Here is a 21677-nt window from a genome sequence, read left to right on the forward strand (position 1 = left end):
AGCTGTGCACCAGCCCAGAGATTTATCAAAATGTGAAGACGTTCTTTAGCATAGAATCTGGGGATATGTGAAGGAATATATGTGTGAATTTTGCAATCTTCTATTTTTAAATGTGTTTATAATCAAGTAATTATATTTCCCTCTTAAATACAATTAGCATTCTTTTTGAGGTTAAGTTGCCTTTAACTGCAAGGAGTCTGGAATGTACAATTAAAGCATGGGTAGTTATTTCTTCAACTGTTGTAAAGCTTCTGATGCATTGAGTTCATTGCTACTTACTCCATCTATCATTAGATGATTTGGTTACACCTACACCTCCTTGACTAGTATCTTAGATACTGTAGCACAGTTAATATGGAGTGTCTTTAAGAAGCTTGCTGTGGTTCAATGAAAATTTAAATGTGAGGGTTGTAAATTGGAGTGTAGATGGAAGGAATGCATGTTCATTACTTTGCATGGAAAAGCCATCCGGTAAAATATAGGAAGGCTCTGGCATTGGCTAGATCATCATATTATTCTAATTTTAATCAAAACCAACAAAAACAATCCTGATTTTATTTTTGCTTCCCAAGATAAATTAGTAAGTAAGGGATGCGCGACTATGACTAAAGGGGCAGTTCTCAGTAAAAATGTGTGTGTGTTTTTTTTTTTTTTATAAAAGGATAGAACATTTTAAATACATAAATAATTATTATTATTTATTTCTTAGCAGATGCCCTTATCCTGGGCGACTTACAATTATTACAAGATAACACAATTTTTTTTTTCATACAATTACATTATTTTTTACACATTAATTTTACATACAATTACCCATTTATACAGTTGGGTTTTTACTGGAGCAATCAAGGTTAAGTACCTTGCTCAAGGGTACAGCAGCAGTGCCCCCCACCTGGGATTGAACCCACGACCCTCCGGTCAAGAGTCCAGCTGACAGCTGATTAGTCCAAGTTCTTACCTTTTCAAATGAGCCGTTGACGATCACTCTAGGACTTGTAGAACCGGAGAAATGATGTTTGAAGTGGCGAGTGCGAGTGAAACTGCAGTGAACAGAGCCGGAATGGTGGTTTCCGTGTATGGGGTGACAAGTGTAAAAATAAAAAGCACTAATGTTTTAAAAAGTGTTTTTTCCTGGTTTTAATCTAATCGCATTTTTACCAAAAAAAAAGTCCAGATTTAGCAAAATACATAAATGTTAACAAACACATTTTTAAGTCTGAGTATAGGCAGTACTGCAGCATACAATGCCAAATCAAACGCATTAATGGGCGTGGGCTGGCCTGTTAGCTTCAGATAACTGGTATTATTATTATTATTATTATTATTATTATTATTATTATTATTATTATTATTATTATTATTGTGTGGTGTGTGTGTTTTTTTTTTTTTTTTTTTTTTTTTTTTTTTTTTGAAAACCCAGATTTATTTAATTTATTTTCTTAGATTTAATTGCTGAACGATAATGTTTTTCAGATTTATCTGTTAGGTAAATGGTGAATCGCCAAGTAAAAAAAAAAAAAAAAATGTACAATGTATTTTTTCACAGATTTATGTTAGAAATGTTAGCTAAATGTTGATTTGCCAAGTTTAATAACAAAATTTTAAATTCACAGATTTGTTAGAAACCCAGATTTAACATGTCAGCTAAATGTTCACTCTAAGAGTTTATATGTTAAATGTTGAATTTGTGATACGCTTATGCTTATAAGACTTCAGCAGTGAATAACCCTGGTTCCTGAAATAGAAATGTAACCATTACCGTATGGATGTTTACCTTTTAAAGACCCCAAACCTGAATAGATTAGATTATATCAAAGCTGCGCGCCACTGCCTATGAGATTGCAAACAAGAAAGTTGATTTTTAAGCAGTTTTAAAAAAATCAGCTCAACTGAATGCAAGGGTTCAACTGGAGGCTTCATGAGTGCTTCAAGCACCAAATTAAGCCTACAGCGAGGAACAATATCCTTCATAGGCGACCGAAGCCACCAAGCTCCTTTCAAAAATTGCCCCGCCAGGAAGTAAGCTCCTGGGGAGACTGAGTCAGTTTTGACATGGCAAGCTGAAATAGCTGCCAAATATACCTTTTAGAGGGGGATTTCCCCTCGTCGAACAGGTCCTGCAAAAATTGCAGTGTAACTGCCATATGGGACAGGTCGTGGGGTCAAAACCCCCGAGGCAGGCACCACGTCTGAAAAACGCCCCACTTGTACCGGTACTGGGAACCCCTGGACTCTGCTCAGCAATCTGCAGGTGTCAATACTCCTGTTGGCAAGTCCCAGACAGCTCAAATCCAGCCGTTCAAGGGCCAGACCCAGAGCTGTCGGCTCGATGGATCAGGATGCCACAATGTCCCCTGCGCATGATAGAGCAGGTTGTAGCGTTTGGGCAGGCTCCACGGCTAGCTGCTCAGGAGCTGCATCAGAGCTGAAAAAGAGTCTCCTGGGCCAGTAGGGATAGCACCCTGGCCCGGTCCTGCCTGATTTTCTCCAGACACAGTGGGAGCATGGTGAGGGGTGGGAAGGCATACAGCAGCTGCCTCGGCCACTGGTGTGCCAAGGCATCTATCACCAGCGGGTGCCCTGCTCCCACTGTTATGGAGAACCAGAGGGGACAGTGGGTCGATTTCTGGGAGGCACAGAGATCTATCTTTGCTCTCCCGAACCTCTCCCAAATGAGGCTCACCACCGTGGGGTGAAGCCTCCATTCTGAGGTGCTGGGAGCTCCCCTTGTACTATACTGACCTGGCACGAAGGCACAGAACCGGTACTGAACCGCAACACCGTTCTGGTACCGCTCGGTTCCATCTCGGTTACATACAGTGCCTTGCATAAGTATTCACCCCCCTTGGACTTTTCCACATTTTGTAGTGTTACAACCTGGAATTAAAATGGATTTAATTAGGATTTTTTGTCACTGATCTACACAAAATAGTCCATAATGTCGAAGTGGGGAAAAAAATCTACATATTTTTCAAAATGATTTGCAAATAAAAAACTTGTCTTGATTGCATAAGTATTCACCCCCTTTGCTGTGACACCCCTAAATAAGCTCTGGTGCAACCGATTGCCTTCAGAAGTCACATAATTAGTTGAATGGAGTCCACCTGTGTGCAATTAGTGTCACATGATCTCAGATTAAATACACCTGTTTCTGGAAGGCCCCAGAGTTTGTTAGAGAGCATATCTAAACAAACAGCATCATGAAGACCAAGGAGCTATCAATACAAGTCCGGGATAAAGTTCTGGAGAAGCACCAATCAGGGTTGAGTTATAAAAAAATATCCCAAACTTTGAACATCCCCCGGAGCACCGTTAAATCCATTATTTAAAAATGGAAAGAATATGGCACAACCGCGACTCTGCCTAGAGAAGGCCGTCCACCAAAACTCAGTGACCAGGTAAGGAGGGCATTAGTCAGAGAAGCAACCAAGAGGCCAATGGTAACTCTGAAGGAGCTGGAGAGACCCACAGCTGAGATGGGAGAAACCGTCCATGGGACAACTATAACCCGGACGCTCCACAAAGCTGGGCTTTATGGAAGAGTGGCTAGAAGAAAGCCATTGCTGAAAAAACCCATATCAAATCCTGTTTGGATTTTGCCAAAAGGCATGTGGGAGACACAGCAAACATGTGGAAAAAGGTTCTCTGGTCTGATGAGACCAAAATTGAACTTTTTGGCCTGGAGTGGTTTAAAAACAAGAACCTGAATGTCTTAGAATGGCCCAGTCAAAGCCCAGACCTCAATCAGATTGAGAATCTGTGGCAAGACTTGAAAATTGCTGTTCACCAACGGTCCCCATCCAACTTGACAGAGCTTGAGCAATTTTGCCAAGAAGAATGGGCAAAAATTGCAGGATCCAGATGTGCAAAGCTGGTAGAGACTTACCCAAAAAGACTCACAGCTGTAATTGCTGCCAAAGGTGCTTCTACCAAGCATTGACTCAGGGGGGTGAATACTTATGCAACCAACAAATGTCTTTTTTTTTTGTTGTTTAATTAACTTTTGTGTCACAATAAAAAATATTTTGCACCTTCAAAGTGTTAAGTATGTTGTGTAAATCAAATGGTAAAAATCCCAATTAAATCCATTTTAATTCCAGGTTGTAACACCTATAAAATGTGGAAAAGTCCAAGGGGGGTGAATACTTATGCAAGGCACTGTACCGTACCGACTCGGTGCAAAGTCACAGACCCGGTCCCCACTGTACCTATTCAATTATTTCACCACAAGTCCTTCAAACGCTCATCTATAACCCATGAATGCTTGTTTCAGAACTTTGCAATAATCAATTTTTAAAGATGACAAAAAAGAAATGAGGTCAGCAGTACCTCTGTAGCCCTGTGACAAATCACTTGCATATAAAGATTACACATTTTATGGGTTTAGTTTTATGGATTTATTTATTTATACATGTTTTATGGTTTCTCTTGGTTTAAACGCAAACTATTTGCTAATATTTCACCCTGTAACCGAAAACAACATAAATGTGTGGTGTTCATGTTTGTATATTTAAAAGCCCACCAAAGGTCAGTTTGTTAACTCGTGTTCATCCTGAAGCCTTTTTGTGGGGTCATTAAATCAGACGGTAAAGTAGGTAGACAGTAGCAGAGCTGCATACAGGTGGTCAGTTACATTATGAGCACACCTAAGCAATTTGAAAGTGATATTTCTTCTACTGTAGAAGGAACACACACTTAAAAATCACTCAGGAATTTGACAATTGAACAATTTTTCAATTAAGGCCCCCAGCAACACAGAAATACTAAAGCGGTGGTACTTATATTGCATGAATTCTACAGAAGACCTGGCTATATGTACAGAAGCATTCATAGGGCTACTGCATTCTAAATTTCATTTTTAGATCTTGAAAATCACTCCAAAACGAGATGTGTTTCAAGAATGACTACCCCCCTACAAAAGGGGGTGTATCTCGGCAAATCTTCATCATTGAGCTTAAATATCTGGCCTGGTTTCATACTTGACCTGTGTCTTCCACTACACAAAATATAAACAAAATCTCAATCTTGAGATGGGGATTTTCCTGGATTTTGGTTGATTTGACATGGAATGACCCTGTTTTTTTTTGTTGTGTGTGTGTGTGTGTGTGTGTGTGTGTGTGTGTGAAGCGCCTTGGGATCCTTGTGATGAAATTGTTGTTGTAAAAGATTGTACAGTTATCAATGCATTTGTGCTGCATATTTGGTCCAATGCTGCACATTAGTGATCATTTAGATAAAACATCTGGGGTTATACTAAACTCGTAAAGCAGATTTAAACATAAAATAAACATCCTAGGGGCTCCCGAGTGGCTTATTCGGTAAAGGCACTCTGCGTGGAGTGCAGGATGCACCCTATAGCCTGGAGGTCGCCGGTTCAAGTCCAGGCTATTCCACTGCCGGCTGTGGACGGGACTTACAAGGGGGCGGCGCACAATTGGCCGAGTGCCGCTCGCAGTAGGGAGGGCTTAGGTTGGCCAGAGTGTCCTCGGCTCACCGCGCACCAGTGACCCCTGTTGACTGGCCGGGCGCCTGCAGGCCTGCCTACAAGCGGTGCAGAACTGCATGGTGCTCCGACGCTATAACTCTGGGGTAGCTGCATGGCGGAGCTGCAATGAATAGAAGCGATGGGTGACGGCACATGTTTCGGAGGACGTGTGTGTTCGTCTTCGTCTCTCCTAGTCAGCGCGGGGATTGCAGCAGTGAGCCAGGCTTACGAATTGGGCATTTCAAATTGTGGAGAAAATGGGGTAAAATACAATTGCCGATTCCAAATTAAAATAAATAAATAAAAATAAACATTGTGCCTTAAAAAAAAAAAAAGTGATACTTTGCTAATTATCTAAATAATCAAAGCAGTGATCTATAGATTAGGCTAATCAAAACATTACAAACCTTGCAAACTGCTCGTCCAAATTTCCTTCCTGTGCTGTGGGACCAGGAGCTGAAGTGTAGTAACCAGTGTGCCTGTCTCTGTATCCCCAGATGGAAGTCAAAGTGCAGGAGGCCACAACTCTCCTGGAGCAGAGGGATCAGTATTTCACACACCTGCAGCAGTACACAGCTGCGTACCAGCAGCTGGTGGCTGAGAGAGAGGAATTGCACAAGCAGTACCTGCTTCAGACACAGCTGATGGACCGGCTGCAGCATGAAGAGGTCCAGGGCAAGGTGCAGCTGCAGGTCACCCAGAAAGAGCTGAATCAGGCCAAGGTGGGGCTCATTCTCTCTGTGAGGAAGGGGTTACTCGCTGCTCCTCTGTGCTTCACTGGAGCTATGCTGATTTTTATAACGGGTAGATTCTTAGATGCATCCCAATCCAGTTCCTAGATTGGTGTTGAAATACTGACCAGGATTCATCTTTCCCCAACATTAGTATCCACCAGACAGTTCTCTTTACTAAAAGCTTTGGTTGTACCTATGTTGTATGTTTATAAACATTACCCAACACAGAAATTGATTTAAAAGCTGTGACATTGACATATATGTGTGTATGTATGTGTAGTTGGCAAAAATAGATTGAATTATTACTCTGACATCCTTACACCACCAGGCTATAGTCTCCGTCTGTCATGTGATTGGTTCACGTCACTGTCAGCCCGCCCCTTTTCAAAGGAACACGCTTCTCCCCTGCACTCACAACATGAGAAAATGGCTGAACATCAATTCTGTGATTTAACAGAAAATTAATTATAAAACATACTACAAAAGAAAGGTGCTCCAAACACTAAAACGGTGATTAAAATGTCACTGTCACTGTTTTCTGACTTGACGATGTAAACAAATATGAAGGCCGGGATATAAACCGGATTATGCAGCAGTCAGCAAGCCGCATGGAGAGCTGGATGCCAAAAAAACTTTTATACCTACTGTATGCAGTATGAACTTCAAAAACATTTTCTCATTGTTTGTTTATGTATTTATTTATTTATTTATTTATTTATTTATTTATTTATTTACTTAAGCTGTATCAGCTATATTTAAACAAAATATGTAAGTCAATATTTATTTATGTATCCGCTATATTTAAACAAAATATATAAAGTCAATTATAGCCCCCTGTCGGTAAAAATAGCCTTCCCTTAAGTCAATAATATTCTATTATAGCCCTCCTCTCCAGTCCATTTATCTCTCTGTCTCTCTCTATTTATGTATCTATCACAGTAGAACCTCATTTATCCGCAACTTCAATTATACGCGGCTCCCTGACGTTTGATCTCATTGCCAATGTAGACTTACTGCCTGCAGCCCACACACATAACGAAGCATACATCAGTCTAAAACAGGGTGAGTAGAAAGTAAGCTTACCACATCTATGCACCTTATGTTGATATAGTAAACTTACTTCCTAATCGCTCTGTGTACATACATACGGATACAGTGGTTTGCAGAAGTATTCACCCCCCTGCAAAGTTTTCACATTTTGTTGGCACCTGAGCGTACGCCACGACGCTTTCAAATTAGACTTTACATGTAGAATCTACACAAACTACTCCACATTGATAAAGTTAAAAATGCATATAGAATATAAATAAGATTTAAAGAGAAAAAGAGATTAATCTCAGTTGCATAAGTATTCAACCCCTTGCTACTGCAGCCCTAAATCAGCTCAGATGCAAATGATTTGTTTGAAAGGTCACAAAATTAGTGAAATGGTTTCAGCCTGTGTGTACTCAAAGTGGTTTAACTTGTAGATAATTTCCCTCAGGTATATAAAGACTTTCAAGCTGCAACTCACACAGTGATCCAATATAGCAACCATGAAGACCAAGAAGCTTTCGAAACAAGTCAGGGATAAAGTGGTAGAGAGGCACAGAGCAGGAGAAGGGTACAAGAAAATTTCAAAGATGCTGATTATTCCTCAGCACAGTGAAGTCCATCATTAAGAAGTGGAAGATGCATCATACCATCCAGACACTACCCAGATCAGGTCACCCTCCCAAACTGAGCAGCTGGGCAAGCAGAAAACTGGTTTGGGAAGTCACTCTGTAGCCAACAATGACCTTGAGAGATCTGAAAAGTTCTGTGTCTGAGATGGGAGTCAGTGTTCACACATCAACAATAAGCCGGTCCCTACACAAAGCTGGACTGTATGGACGGGTGGCAAGAAAGAAGCTATTACTCAAAAAGCCTCATCTTAAAGCATGTATGGAGTTTGCGAAAAAGCATGTAGATGATACTGCAGACATATGGAAAAAGGTTTTGTGGTCAGACGAGACAAAAATTGAACTTTTCGGTCTAAATTCCAAGCGTTACGTCTGGCACAAGCCCAACTCTGCAGATCACACAGTCAACACCAGCCCAACTGTCAAGCATGGTGGTGGCAGCATCATGTTGTGGGGATGCGTCTCTTCAGCAGGGACTGGGAAGCTTGTCAGGATAGAGGGAAGAATGGATGGTGCAAAGTATAGGCAAATCCTTAAGGAAAACCTGTTTGTGTCAGCCAAGACTCTGAAACTGGGGAGGAAATCAGCAGGACAATGACCCAAAGCACAATGCCAAAACCACACTGGAGTGGTTGAACAAGAGGAGAATTAATGTTCTTGAGTCGCCCAGTCAAAGACCTGACTTGAATCCAATCGAAAATGTATGGCAAGACTTGAAGATCCCCAACAAACTTATCAGAACTGGAGCAATTTTCCCGTGAAGAATGGGCAAAAATTTCACCATCCTACTGTGCAAAGCTAGTAGAGATCTATCCAAAAAGACTTGTAGCAGTAATTGCTCCAAAAGGTGCTTCTACCAAGTACTGACTTAAGGTGCTGAATACTTATGCAACCAGTAAATTTCATTTTGTACATTTTCTACATTTTGTACAAGTTTTGCTGACATTTAACCATTTTTTTTTTTGAAAACTGTGTACACATTATTTGTAATTCAACAAAATGTGACATTATTGGTAGGGGGTGAACACTTTTGCAAACCACTATACATACATACATACATACACACATACATACATACATGTCAGCAGTGCAAGGGATAGAATGACTATCTAACTTGTTTGTATTTCAGGAGAACCTGAGCCAATTGTTCAAAGAGAATGAGGAATTGAAAGCAGAGGTCCAAGAACTACATGCAAATACAGGGCTCAGCACATTGCCAAGAGATCAAGGTACATGCTTTTATATGATAGTAGTATTATTAGTCTGCATTCTTCAAAGTGAACTCTGACATATATCTACCATGTAACAACCTCTGTATAGCTTTAAACAAGAAATGCATAGTACTGTTTTGAATTACTCTATTTAAACTTGCAGTCTTGCAAAAAAATATGTTCTTAATTTCTTGTGCTTGACTGTAATGTATTTCATGTTCAAACTCTTGATGAGGCTATATCAAATATGTAATTTACTTTCATCTTTAAAAAAAAATATATATATATATATATAATCTAAAATCTTACTTTAAATTAGATACTTTGAAATGGACATCACACACCAAGCAGAGGTTTACAGGGCAGTTCCCTTTCAAGTACAAAATGGAATGATTACCAAATGGGTATTAACCTCTTTAAGACCCGAAACCTGAATAAATATATCAAAGCTGCTCACAGAGCCTCTGTGTCACAGTCATGCCCGCCCCCGAGGGCATAAAAGGACTGCACGCACAGAACTCTGCGCCATTTGTTTTTTTTCAAGAACTGATCTGACAGGAGAGCCCATTCAGATAAGTACTTGTTACTTTTTCTGTATAAAAAAAAATATATATATATATACATTTATTGTGTTTTATACAAATCATATGTAATATTACAAATAATCGATGTATTAGATTTACTAAATACACATGTTTGTGTACTACAGCCTGTTTGTTACATCCCGCTGTGGCCTTGTGCCTCACGTGAAGCCGGATGCTTGAGTCGAGAACACATGTAGTGAGAGCAGCTGCTCCGAGTGCAGATTGGCAGCAGGATGACGTGCTCTCACTCGCTGCCTCTGAGGAGGTTAGCAAACAGGAGCTGGCGTTCCCATCTGAGGACGTGGAGTCAGACAGCACGGCCCCTGTGGTTAAGCTCTCCCTGTCAGCAGAGCTTGTGCCATTGATCAAGAGGGCCACTGAAGGCTTGCAGGTGCCCTGGTCTACAGAAGGCAAGGCAGGAAAGCTTCTCAGACCCTACCTTTGGGTCTCCTGCACATGCGCCCTCTGCAAGCCTTGTTCAACAGTGTGGTTTTTCAGCCTGCGTTGAACCGCAACCGCCTATTGACAAGAGTTGTCTAAAGGCATGTCTTGGTGGAAACAGCCTGCATAGTTTGCAAGGTTTTTGCTCCGGGCACACTAGAACCTCCTCTCACTGCGGGCAGTAGGGTATTCAGCCCTAACGCACCTCCTGAGCGGCCAGCCGTGGAGATTGCCCAAGCACAGCGTCAGGTGCAAGGGAGCTTATGGCACCCCAACCCATCGACCCTGTAGCTCTGGGTCTGGCCCCCTGAACGGCTGAATTTGAGCCGCCTGGGTCTGGCCATTTAAGGTTGTACTGACACTGCTTACTGTTACTACTGCGTTCACTACTACATAGTGCAGAGTCTGTTCTGCCATGCCTGGGTTTCATGCATGTGTTTCTTGCAAGGGCAAGTTGCCTCTAGAAGACGGACATGTTAACCCTTAGCGGTCCATTTATTCAGTGCATCTCAGGCGCGTCAAGTCCAATTTATTTTCACACGCGCAGTATATTTTAGACGCACTGTTTTCACAGTAAAAACAGGTTTAAAAGGCACTGAATATCAACAGGACACTCAGTACTGCATCTCCAGCCCCACCCCACCCCTTGTTCGCTGTATTTTTCACATACCTCTTCATAGTAGTGCATACCGATAAATCATCTCCTGATCACTCGTTTTATCACCAAACTCAATAATTATTATTATTATTTCTTTCTTCGCAGACACCCTTATCCAGGGTGACTTAGTCGTAAGCAAAAATACATTTCAAGAATCACAGTACAAGTAATAATACAATTAAGAGCAAGATAAAAATACAATGACTTTGGTTCTAACAAGTACAAGTATATGACAAAATACGATTCAATAACGGAGCAGATAACAGTGTCAGTGATAGTTACATCAGGATAAAATTAAATACAAAATACTACAGATTAAATAACACGTGACACATTACAGTACTCTAAAGTACAATATTAGTAAAATAGGGGGCAGATAAGAGCAAGTAAAGCGCATTTAATAATGCGATCCAAGTCATTATTTTATTACTATAACATCTAAAAAAAGCTCTGCAAATGTGTGTGATATTCTTTGAGCGCTGGATGCAGAAGCAGCTATCTTGTTTGTTTATGTCCGTGTTATCTCTGTGGTGCCGGGGCTATCTGTATTCGTGAGATACGCCCCCTTTTTTTCCCCCCTTCGGCTTCTCTCAATTCCTATCAGTCTCACTCGGCCATTGAATGGTTTTCTCGGCTTTTTCCGGAGAAAAAACGACTAGAGACCTGTGTTTTACATCTTTTTGATGATGTCGGACAGGGTCTGGAAAGGGAAAATTGCAATGTCATAGGACATGACATAGGACCGCAAAGGGTTAAGTGCATTGTCTGTCTAGGTCCTGAGCACTCTCAGAAGGCTCTGATTGATCGCACTTCGTGTGATTTCTGTGCCCCTTCACCAAGCATACGCCGGACTTATCGGCTGGTCCGTCATTCCAGGAAACACTCCCTCACATCCGCTCAGCACTCAGTCAGTGAGGCTGGACCCTCCCCCCATGGCTCTGTGTCAAAGGAGGGGGAGCATCACAGTCGAAGTCCAGTATGAGAAGCCATGCCCCTCGTCTTCCTTCCCCTCCTCCTCCTCATCTTCCTCCCCCAGTTCTCCCACTCCTTCTCCCCCTCCAAAATGGTAGATAAAGAAAGCTTGCTGTTCACGTTCGCCAGGTAGGGAGCAGATAGATAAGATCTGGGAGGTCCTGTCACAACAGCAGGTTATTGTTACTGAACTGCTGCAGGAGCGCACAATAGCTCCGGTACCACCGGTCTCGTCTCACCTGCTCCTGTGCAGGCAAGGGCAAGTGATCTAAGGGGTTATGCATTGTATTGTCACCTCTGAGGAGGATCATGAACAGGATATAGCGTTCCCATCTGATGGTGCAGACTCTAACAGCGCCCAGCTTTTCTTATCGGAAGAGCTTATGCCCCTGATACAGCGGGCTATTGTAGTTTTGCAGCTGACGGTGCAAGATTCTGACTTCGCAACAGCTGTTGCAGCTCAGCAGGCCAGGCATCTGGTTCAACATGGTGAACCCATGGGACTACCATGTCCTTGCGTCAGCTTGGGTATACTTCACCCATTTGTAATGGTTATATTCCCTCCTTGAAAGGGAACGTTAGGTTATTATCATAACCCTGGTTCCCTGAAATAGGAATATTAACCATTAACTTCAGGGTCGCGGCGTTCATGGTCACAATCCTCAAAGGAAAATGGCATCGCTGTCGGTGCACGCAGCTCCTTTATTCTCTCGGGGGTGGCATCACACTGCTCTGCCAAGAAGTCTTAGTATAAAGTTTCAGGTCTGAGTGTCTTAAAGGGGAACACCCATTTGTATGGTTAATATTCCTATTTCAGGGAACCAGGTTTATGATAATAACCTAGCCTAACCCTGGTTCTCTGAAATAGAAATGTAACCTTAACCTTCAAGGTCACTGCGGCCATGATTGCAGCAGGCTTGAAGGAAAAATGCCGCAAAGTTCTGTGTGTGCAGGGGACTCGGGCACTCGGTGGCGGGCATGACTGTGACACAGAGGCTCTGTGAGCAGCTTTGATATATTTATTCAGGTTGCAGGTCTTTTTAAGAGGTTAAGAACACAGTGTAACAAATAATTATTTTTTTTTTGTTCCTGGGTAGTAAGTGTTATTTCCTAATTGCTTATGCCTCAAAAGTATAGAAAATGGCTATTATTCCCCACAAACTTTGCTTTTGTGACCAGGACAGTGATATTTTGAAATTTACCTATTTTCCAGAACATTCCAGATAGATTCAGTGCTGCGTAAACTTGGAGTAACTTCTAGAACTTTCTAGAACTTTCCAGTAATATAAATAGTGGTATAAATACATGGGCCTTAAGCCCACCAGTTCAGTTTAGTTCCAGTTCCAGTGGATACATATCTGCATTTTTCTGAGATGGCATCAAGGTCATAGGAGACTTCAAAATGGTGGCATTCCTGATGGGTCTCCAAGGCGGTCTCCAAGGCGGTTTTACCAAGTTTCCCTGCTATCTTTGCCTTTGGGACAGCAGGGACACCAAGGCGCACTACCACAGGCGGAACTGGCCACAGCGGACCGAGTTCTCTGTGGGGAGGAACAACGTCAAGTGGGAGCCACTGGTGGACCCCCGGAAGGTGCTGATGCCACCACTGCACATCAAATTGGGCCTTATGAAACAATTTGTCAGAGCTCTAGATAAGGAGTCGGCAGCCTTCAAGTACCTTCAAGACTTCTTCCCTAAGCTGTCTGTGGCAAAGGTCAAAGCCGGTGTCTTCGTTGGACCACAGATAAAGAAGATCCTGGAGTGCAATGAATTCCCCAAGAAGATCACTAGTAAGGAGAAAGCGGCTTGGAACAGCTTTGTCGCAGTGGTTCGGGGCTTCCTGGGCAATCAGAACGCCGAAAACTATGTGGAGCTGGTTGAGACTCTGGTGAAGAACTACGGCACAATGGGCTGTAGGATGTCCCTCAAAGTCCATATCCTTGATGCTCATCTTGATAAATTCAAGGAGAACATGGGAGCGTACTTGGAGGAGCAAGGCGAGCGCCTTCACCAGGATATACTGGACTTTGAACGCCGCTACCAAGGACAGTATAATGAGAACATGATGGGAGACTACATTTGGGGGCTGATTCGTGAAAGTGATTTACAGTATAGTCGTAAATCTCGAAAAACTACTCACTTCTAAATCTTTTGTAGTCATTTTTGTATTACTTATAGTATAAATACATGTTAAATTGGATTCATATGTTGTTTTTTTCTGACTTTATGTGAACGAAAAGACACAAATTCGCCCGTTTTCTCATTGGAAATAGGTAAATTTCAAAATATCACTGTCCTGGTCACAAAAGCAAAGTTTGTGGGGAATAATAGCCATTTTCTATACTTTTGAGGCATAAGCAATTAGGAAATAACACTTACTACCCAGGAGCAAAAATTGTGTTACATAGTGTAACCATTTGTTAATGGTTACATTTCTATATTAGGGAACCAGTGTTATGATAATAACATTTATAGCCGTTTATATCAAGACTTTTCAGTGGTGTTTTAAGTGGTTGCTTGAATCAGGTTTGACTATATATGAATACAGCACTAGACCACAGGATGAGTTGCTGTGTGTTAAAGTAGGGCCAAGGATCACACAAAGGAAAGGCTTTAACAGAAAAAATTAACAGATTTTTTTTTTTCTCACCATTTATAATTTTTAAAATGTCTAAATTACCAACAATTAATAATGGTTGTGTCATTTTTTATGCATTTTGGGACCAAAACAAGGCCAAAGTTCTGGGTAATGCATTTTAACAAGACCAACACATAATAAAATGTGTTTTTAGTATTTTCAGTCTGGAAAATATGACTGTACATTGAATTTAGTTTTGTGCACTTTTGCAAAGGCGTACCTCATTTGTTTTTCCATACACAGCCAAGAAAAACACATATTGTCAAAAAAGAATACACACGTCTGCTTTTTTTGGCTTTGTATGGCATACATTTCAATTTTCTAGCTTTTAAAACATTTCTGTTGGGGCTGTCACTCGATTTAAAAAAATTTGATTGGTTAATCTATGGGCATTAGTTGATTAATCCGTCCATATTTTTAAAACGGTAACAATCTTATTGTGGCTGTCCTGCATAGTAATACTTCTAAATCAATATAATCTTTGTAAAAGCATTTATTATTATTTTTTAGTAAATGTAACATATTTTCAAAGAACAGTCGTTCATTCAGGCCACTGTCAGTCACATACCTGAAAACATGAGACAGCTGAGCTGCGTTTCTCATTACAGCTACGTACTTGGCTTCCTTCTCCTTTTTATTGCATCTAGCAAAACCTGAGACACCAAAGAGATGAAATCATTCTGAATCTTGTTAGAGGTACCCGAGAATACTGTGGCTATTGACAAGTGATTGCTTAACATGCTGTCGTAGAAAGTACCAGAGAAAGTAATTCCACATAATTACCTCTATTTGAGGAATTGGTGCCTTCATCGTGCCTCTGAAAGCCAGTTCTTACTTGCTCATTGTGATGTATTGTATCCCTAAGCTTCTGCTCATCCATTTGACCATCAATCCTGGTTTGTCCAAAAGTTTTGAGTGTTACAGTGGCTTGCAAGTGACTTTGGGAACGCTCATGTTTTTGTGCCGACTTCGTTAGACATCCTAGATTGCTGTAGCCAGTGCTGTTCCATATCGCCTTTTCTGTACTGAACAAAAGACCAGCAGTATTATTTTTGACAATAATTGACAGCTACCGGTAAGATACCTTTAATAATTTACATTTTGGAAGTGGCAAGTATATCTCTCCCCTTTCTGTGTCAGTTCAGGTATTTGTGGTATATACCTCCCTTTAACAATCTCCATTTTTTTCTGAGAAAGCTCTTCTTGAAAATTGATTCATAACCAAATCGACCATGATGCCTCCGTTGTCTGATGAAATTTGTTTTTTATTTGTAAAAACTAAATTGAAATATTACTTCGACATCCTCAATATAATTCTTCACGCTCTATAATAATCAATATCACGCAAAATTCAGCTGTTGTTACACCGCTTGGGGCCTAGCATATTTATGTCCAGCCTCTGCTCAATTTACTCAAGACCGTCAGCCAAGGCAGAGAATACCTTCAACTGTTTGTCCCACCTCTGCTCACTTATGTTTGGACTGCTGCAGAGAAAATGGAGATCTGCTTTTAGTTGGTTTTATTAGAGATTTAATCAGAGAAGCTCTAATTTCTATACATCTATTCTTTGAAACAAAAAAATATGTTTTCTGGAAAAATATGAAGATACAATGAATTATATGCAGTAAAAAGCACTGGTGAGTAAGGGTCAGTCAGCACACCAACTTCCTACAAGAAATCAGTTTGTTCGGAATTAAATGTTCTCTGTGTTTGTGTCCCTCATAGTTGTTTGTTAGCCCATTCAGTCACAGTTACTCTGTGTTTTAGAAGCAGTGTTAGTCCATTCAGTCACAGTTACTCTGTGTTTTAGAAGCAGGTTAGCCTATTGTCATAGTTACTGTGTTTTTAGAAGCAGTGCTAGTCCATTCAGTTACAGTTACTCTGTGTTTTAGAAGCAGGTTAGCCCATTGTCGTAGTTACTGTGTTTTAGAAACAGTGCTAGTCCATTCAGTCATAGTTACTGTGTTTCAGAAGCAGTGTTAGCCCGTTGTCATAGTTACTCTTTTTTAGAAACAGTGTTACAGTCAGCACTCGGATATCCGTTACCCAGATACACATCAGTCGCGTTTTACCACCCCTTGTATTAAGAATAAAATCAATCCCCATTATATGTATGTAACATATAATTTTTATCTTTTGCTAAATTGCATTGCCTTCTGTGTTTTACGCAGTTCTGTGCATGGGTAACATTTTGATTTCATTTTGCTGTTGGGTTGTTAATGGGGAATTTTACATACTGCTACAATATGTACTGGATTTAAAGGTATTGTAATGCTGAGCTGTGGGGTTTCCAGGATATAATGAGACAGACAACAGTTGCGGTTCAAAGCAGTAGGAAACCGCTGTATTTATTTTTTAATTTGTTTTTAGTTTTTAGTGAACAATGGCTCTCATTCCTCTTCTCTCAACTCTCTGTCCGTTCTCCCACCATCAGGTCCCGCTTCTCTCGTTCAGACTGTCATCTCCACACACACACACCCCAAGTCCCTTCCCGTTCCTCACTCATTGGTCCCTATCCATGACTGGTTGTGTCAGACCTGCTCCCAGCCCCCTCAGTGACACACTCACACACAGGCAGTCTCAGCTCTCAGTCACACAATCACCAAAACACGCAGAGTACGCTAACAGATCTGAACAAGAATAACACAGTTTACAAACACACATTATTTACAGAGTACTCCCATCCCCTTCCCCAGTCCATAATCGGGTCCATTCCTATACACTGTCTTGCAAATCAGCTGCCCCCCCCCGCTATAGTATGTACTGTGAATTACAGTGCACGTGTCTTCTCTTTTGGCAAGTTATAGTTTCAGAATCTAACATTCTGAATTAAAATACTACTTCTGTTGAAGATATAGTACTGTACCAACCAAACCAACTACAGTACATCTAAATGGAAGCCTACTTATTTTAAAACAGTCCAAGTGCTGATTGTAGTCCATTCAGTCATAGTTACTCTGTGTTTTTAGAAGCAGTGTTGGCCAATTCAGTCCATCCTTTATCACTATTTGCACTTGCACTTGCACTTGCATGCAGCACATTTCATTTTGACATCGTAGCAGGATTTCTAACAACTGCCTGCTGTAGATTTTTAACTTTTTTCCCCAGTGTCTTTTTTTTTGCATATATGGTATATGATCGCTCGTTGTGATCACTTCAACTTCCTCCGCTGGCACGTATGTGATCGAGGAAGTTTCTCTAAACGGAATGAGGTTTATAAAAAAATTTGCTAGCAAACTTTCCTTTTACTGTGGGCGCTGACATCTTCTTCATACGCTATCAGAAGTGCTGTAAAGGATACAAAACATGGTGGAAAACATGCAAAGTAGCAAAACGTGATGATTTGTCACACACATGTGACCTTTCCTTAGCCACACCTTAAGAGATGGAAACTGGGGCTAAGAGCAATCAAACCTTTTATTAAAGGGCATTTTTAGATGGTGCTTTGTGAGTGGCCCTTCTAAGCATGGTTAACTGAATGTATGTTAGACCAGCAGTATAATTCACTTCATATGTGTGGTCATCTAGGTGACGGTGTTGAGAGTAAAGCTTTGCCTGAAGGATTTGAGAAAATGCCTATTGCAATCCCCGAAGACTTCGAGAGCAAGGAAGAAATGGTAAGATTTCTCTTGCATTGTGACACGGCTGAAGTTCAGAGAATAGTGAATCGCTGCTTGTTCCGTAGTTAAGACTTGCAATTAGGGGGCTCCCCAGTAGTGCATCCAGTAAAAGCACTTGCGTAGAGTGCCAGATGCGCCCTATAGTCTGGACGTCGCGAGTTCAAGTCCAGGCTATTACTTTGCCGACCTAGGACGGGAGCTCCCAGGGGGCGGCGCTCAATTGGCCGAGCATCGCCCGGGGGGAGGGAGGGTTAGGTTGGCCAGGGGGTCCTCGGCTCACCGCGCACCAGCGACCCCTGTAGTCTGGTCGGGCTCCTGCGGGCTTGCCTGTAAGCTGCCTGAGAGCTGCGTTGTCCTCCGACGCTGTAGCTCTTGGGTGGCTGCATGGTGAGTCCGCAGTGTGAAAAAAAGCGGTCGGCTGACGGCACACGCTTCGGAGGACAGTGTGTTCGTCTTCGCCCTCCCGAGTCAGCGCAGGGGTGGTAGCGGTGAGCTGAGCATAACAAAATAATTGGCCATTCCAAATTGGGAGAAAATAATAAAAATAATTGGCAACGACCTAAATTTATTAAAAAAAAAAAGACTTGCAATTACACTGTAACCCTACACCAGTTTACAAAAACTGATTGATTTACAATGAAAATGTAAATTCTAAGTGTTTGTTTTCAAACTATGTAATTGAGCATACCATGGAGGCAGACAGGAAAGCAATATATCTAGGTGTAGAGTTCAACACTGTGACTGTCCTATGTGCTCCTTGAAATTTGACTAACTCAGATTGTAGTTTGGTGCCTTAGAATTATGTTACTGCAGGTATATCATTTTTAAATGCACTGGAAAATACAACACCTGCACAGGTTTCTTACAACTGACTATTTATCTTAAATTCATCTGCCTTTAATTCTGATTGAGAAGGTAATGGATGGTGGCGTTTAAAGCTGTGCCTCTGGAATAGGACAGTACACAGCAGATGCAGACTGTAATTTGAAAGCAATAGTAGTATTATTTGAAAGTAGTATTTAGGGAGGCTGCACTCTGGTAGGGACAGTCTGACTGCACTGGTTTTGTTTTGTTTGCAGGCTGCCTTCCTGAAGTCTGCCCTGTCTCGGCTGGAGAATGAGAGAGATGAGATAAGCCAGCAGTATGCTGAGCTGAAACGGCAGCACCAGGCTGTCATCCAGCAGATGACATCGCTAAGGAGCGAGCATCAGCATCACACTATAGCCGCTGCAGGTAGGCAAGCGTACCGAGAACTGTGTCTGAGTTTCAGGAGCCGATCTTTTTGCATTTTCATTAGTCCTGGAAAGGTGTGTTCCTACAGATTTGTTTTTACCAAGACAAAATCAGGTTTCCATCCTGTTGAAATGAACATTGTGGCTGGTGGCTGTTTACTCCTACACCCAGTTAAATGAAAATGTAATTAAAAAGTTTTATTTTTTTTGTTTTTTGTTACTTTTCTTAAGCATCCCCTTGATCTATAATGTTTCTGTAATTCACTGCCACCACATTTTTGACTGCCGGTATCTTAAACATTTAAAAATCAATCAACTGGTTGTAATCATAAAAAGGTAAAGAGGATATTATTAAATGTTATTAAAAACACACAATATTTTAACTGTGTCATAAGATTTGGGGAGGGGGTAACTGCTTAAAGTTTTACCTGCTCCAAGGTAGGCTGTTACCGCTGTTTATTGTTTGGTCTCTGCAGGCTCAGGTGGGGATGGAGTTCCAGTGGAGGTACATGAAGCCCTGAGAGCAGCAATGGAAAAACTGCAGGTTGGCATGAAAAAAAAGGCTGTTCTTGAATATTGTAAAATACAATGCCGCCTTGGGGGAGTTAATTAAAGGGATTTCCTATCAGTAGAGTTCAAGTTGTACAGTTTACTGTAGCATGCAGAAGAGGTGAGGTTTTGACTTAAGTACAGTAGTTTAAATTGCTGCATGCTTTGATGTGTATTGTATCTGTAGAATACACTGAGGCAGACGTGGGAGTGAACTGTGACTAGACCAGCTGAATGTACCCCCACAGCCACGACTCTGTGCTTGCTTTAAGAGCATTGAAGTTAACAGCAGAGATCACTGGCTCCATATAAAAGATAGCCAACTGAATTTTACTTTCAACAGGCAACGTATTAGGATGCATTACTGCTCACTGACTGACTGTCTGCTGTTCCTCTGTGTTTCTGCCCAGTCTAGATTCACAGCGCTGATGCAGGAGAAGGTAGACCTGAAGGAGAGAGTGGAGGAGCTAGAGCATCGCTGTATACAGCTCTCGGGAGAAACAGACACAATAGGTAACAGCAGAACACTACATAGATGAGGGTCTGCTATTACAGCAAACGGAATGTTTTCAAAGAGCAACAGTTTTGGTAAAAGCAGGTGCCATTTTAACATTGCCACTGCTGTACATGACTAAAAATATTTATTATACAATTACCTTTTCAAATTATATTTGAGCATGTAACATTATTTCCCTTTCAAGTATGAAATGTAACCATTACCGTATGGGTATTAACCTCCTTAAGACCTGAAACCTGAATAAGATATAACAAAGCTGCTTGCAGAGCCTGTGACAGTCATGTCCCGCCCTCGAGGACATAAATGAACTGCACAGGTCACATTGACATCTTTCCTCTCAAGACTGACCTGACAGGAGGAGCTTATCACATAAGTACCTGTTGCTTATGACTGTATAATTGTTGCTAATTATTGTGCTTTACATAATTTATGCGATAGAAATGATTACAGCGTAAATTAATTTTTAAAAATGAATTACGTGTATATTGTGCTGCGGGACTCGTGTAGTGAGGTAACTGCTGGGCTCAGCAGCACTGTGCAGGACCAAGAAGCTGCTTCGGGAATCCCTCCCACAGCATCTTGATGCCGTTTTGGTGACAGCTTTCACATCACCATTATGAGGGCTGTTAGTTTGCTAACAAGTTGGCTTCCCTCAGTCTCCAGTGGGTACTGACTGAGTGGTTTTGCCAGTAGCTTGCACAGGTAAACCAACCAGACCCGTACCGGGACCGAGGTTACCGCACTGGTACGGTGGAGAATAAACCGTTCCGGGACCTACCAGCCCAGTGCTACAGATGCCGAACCGACCCAGTACCGTCCTGGTTCCAACCCACTACCGACTGGTGCTTCCATTCCCAGTCTGGTACCAAGCTTGTTGACAGTCCAGTTACTGTCTTTAGCAGCTGAGGCAGCAACTGTACATTCTTACTGTACATTGTTTGCTATTTGCATAATGCCTGGGGTTATCCCTGTGACACATGCAAGGCCAGCCTGCCTGGCATGGCAGATACTCTTGCAAAGGAGGCACTGGTAAACCACAGTTTCTGCGAGTTTTGTGCTAATTTCTCCAAGTGTCTGCTGAGAAACGTCTCTCCCACAGCTCTCGTTTACAACGGACGCGCCCAGCCTGTGCTGGGGAACTGTGTGGAATGGCAGGGGGGCACAGAGGGTGTGGTACCCTCCTTGGCAGGGTCGCCACATCAGTATTTTGGATCTGCAGGCAGTTTACCTGGACTTGCAGAATTTTTTGCAGGAGGCTGAAGGGAGACATGTGCTTGTCCATACAGAGAACACAACAGTGGTGTCTTAAATTAACCACCAGGGCAGCATCAAGTCTCCCGCTGTGTCTGTAGAAAATCAGGCAGGACCGGGCCAA

The 21677-nt window shown here is 41.8% G+C and overlaps 1 protein-coding gene across 4 annotated transcripts in view; it reads left to right on the forward strand.

The window, feature by feature from the left end:
• Positions 1-21677, forward strand: part of LOC117964728 (golgin subfamily A member 2-like) — a 79958-nt gene that overhangs the window by 44957 nt on the left and 13324 nt on the right. For all 4 annotated transcript variants that reach the window (XM_059005379.1, XM_059005381.1, XM_059005380.1 and 1 more), the window contains 6 exons: positions 5983-6207; positions 9010-9109; positions 17913-18001; positions 19084-19237; positions 19713-19780; positions 20196-20298. In XM_059005379.1, coding sequence (XP_058861362.1) covers positions 5983-6207; positions 9010-9109; positions 17913-18001; positions 19084-19237; positions 19713-19780; positions 20196-20298 — 739 coding nt within the window. The remainder of the gene's footprint in view (positions 1-5982; positions 6208-9009; positions 9110-17912; positions 18002-19083; positions 19238-19712; positions 19781-20195; positions 20299-21677) is intronic.

Source organism: Acipenser ruthenus, chromosome 31 (assembly GCF_902713425.1).
Source record: "Acipenser ruthenus chromosome 31, fAciRut3.2 maternal haplotype, whole genome shotgun sequence".
NCBI lineage: Eukaryota > Metazoa > Chordata > Actinopteri > Acipenseriformes > Acipenseridae > Acipenser > Acipenser ruthenus.